This window comes from Daktulosphaira vitifoliae, unplaced genomic scaffold, assembly GCF_025091365.1.
Source record: "Daktulosphaira vitifoliae isolate Bord-2020 unplaced genomic scaffold, ASM2509136v1 Scaffold_1494, whole genome shotgun sequence".
Lineage (NCBI taxonomy): Eukaryota > Metazoa > Arthropoda > Insecta > Hemiptera > Phylloxeridae > Daktulosphaira > Daktulosphaira vitifoliae.
The window spans coordinates 1-1,970 of record NW_026101054.1 but is presented as its reverse complement, the minus strand read 5'-3'; the positions used below and the strand labels follow the sequence as shown (position 1 = coordinate 1,970).

General features: G+C 25.1%; 1 protein-coding gene across 1 annotated transcript; it reads left to right on the top strand.

Annotated features, from left to right (window-relative positions):
* Positions 1-286: 286 nt before the first annotated feature.
* LOC126909827 (uncharacterized) lies at positions 287-1,475 on the top strand. Its single transcript, XM_050692248.1, has 3 exons — positions 287-1,133; positions 1,193-1,270; positions 1,370-1,475. Exons 1-3 carry the CDS (start codon positions 305-307, stop codon positions 1,435-1,437), a joined length of 975 nt encoding a protein of 324 aa, XP_050548205.1. The 5' UTR covers positions 287-304; the 3' UTR covers positions 1,438-1,475.
* Positions 1,476-1,970: the final 495 nt, after the last annotated feature.

Genomic DNA, 1,970 nt, shown 5'->3' with positions numbered 1-1,970 from the left:
TAGTACAATTTATTTCTAAACCGTTTAAAATTTTTAGAAGAAACATTGTAAATTTTTTAATTTTTGATGATTTAAACAAGCAGTAAATAAAACGTAACAACTCTGCTCATCCTTCCGATGACACATATAAATATAATTTGCACCTGTATACTCAGCTTATTTCCTAATTTTTTATTTTAGTTTGGTAATAAAAAACTTATACGTCTATTCTTTTTTTAATAAGAGTATAGATATAATAAACTATATTAATAAGTTTTCGAAAATGAAAATGGCATTAATACTAAATATTCAAGTGTACTTATGTATGTCATTCGCTTTTTTACATACTGAAGGGACAAATAATAAAAATAAAAACGCGGTTATCATAAATAATTTTCTACGTCAACCAGGATGGAATAATATAAATGATGTCGAATTAATTATGTATTGGGGCAAAAACTATGAACTGAAAGATTTATTTATTAAACCTGTAACATTATATAATTGCGATAATTGCATACGGCAAGCAACGATATTCCTTGAATGTTCTTACGTTCATGATTTAAATTTAATGATCTTATCATTAAATAAATTTCAAGAACATTGTACTTATCTTTTAATTTCTGGTGATGATAGTGCGCACAATTGTAAAGTCACACTTTTAACAAAAATAATTGAAATTGTTCCGATGGCAAAATATATGAAAGGAGCTTTTTATGCAATAGAAAAATATCATACTATTCCCTTGAACACCCAAAAAAGAACTCGTTTTATTTTAAGCAATCTACTTACAAATATACAGGAAAATGAAACTTTATTCTCTACGTTGAGAACCAGTTCGGATTCAATAAAAGATGCTTTGAAGACTATCGTGAATACATTATTCGAATGGCGTTATGAACTTCATGAAGATAAATCATTTTGTATTCTAAAAAACTTAATTTTTAATTTATTATGGAATTTATGGTATATGGAATTTGATACATTAAGATATCAAGGAAAATACCAAGAACTTTTCATTTTTCTTAGTGATAAAATTAGAAATTTAATTTTAAACACATTTACGAAAAAGTATATTGAACTTGGATTTAAATATGAGTCGTCCACAAGTCAGACATTTTTACCTACTCTACCACTTACTAATGTCAAACAAGGTATAAATATTTGTACAATGTAACATTTATTTGAAATAATTTGTTGTTAACATATTTAGATATCGCGCAAAATTCTTCTAAAAATTATATACAAAATACCAATGAAGTACATGCGCAAGAAGAAATTCAGCAAAATGGTAAAGTTTCTCTAATACTTCATAATACCACTATTTTTTAATCTAAATAAGTTTTAAATTGACCTAATAACCATTTTAATATGTTAACCAATAATATAGAGACAAAGGAAGACATAAAACAAGAAAGTAATAATTTTATAATACACAAAAATACTTTTATTTATTAATAATTTGTCCATAATTTATGGAAATATATTTACAAAATTTACCCAGCGACATGTACGAAAGCCAAAATAATTTAAAATCACATTCTATACATAATAATTATGAAACGCTTTAATTGTATGAACTAGTTTTAGTTAATAAAATAAGTATAAATTGTTATAGAAAAATGGTAACAGACACAAACAAAAAATAAAAAACTCATCATGGGGGAGGGGTCGCGGCACAGTGATGACGTGTATAGTTGGATCAAGTATAATGATATCTGACAGTGATTAAAATTACTATTAACTTTCTATAATTAAAAATATTACATTAGCTTTAATTTAAGATATACATAAATGTGTCAGACATTACGGAACACTTTCAAAAGTTAAGTTGAAAAAGTTGTTATTTTTAATCCACCCCTGTAGGCAGGTAAATGGTCAAATTTATAAAAAAAAAATATACTTAATAATAAGTTAAAACATCAAGCATCTATAAAAAAAAATTATCTTGATTTGATCATTTATGAAAAAGTTATGGCAGTTTTAAAAAC

Bases quoted from the DNA above. Each gene is read 5' to 3' on its own strand.
- LOC126909827 (XM_050692248.1), top strand. From the start codon at position 305: ATGTCATTCGCTTTTTTACATACTGAAGGGACAAATAATAAAAATAAA. The intron at 1,134-1,192 runs GTATAAATATTT...TAACATATTTAG, and splicing joins ACTTACTAATGTCAAACAAG to ATATCGCGCAAAATTCTTCT. The intron at 1,271-1,369 runs GTAAAGTTTCTC...CCAATAATATAG, and splicing joins AGAAGAAATTCAGCAAAATG to AGACAAAGGAAGACATAAAA.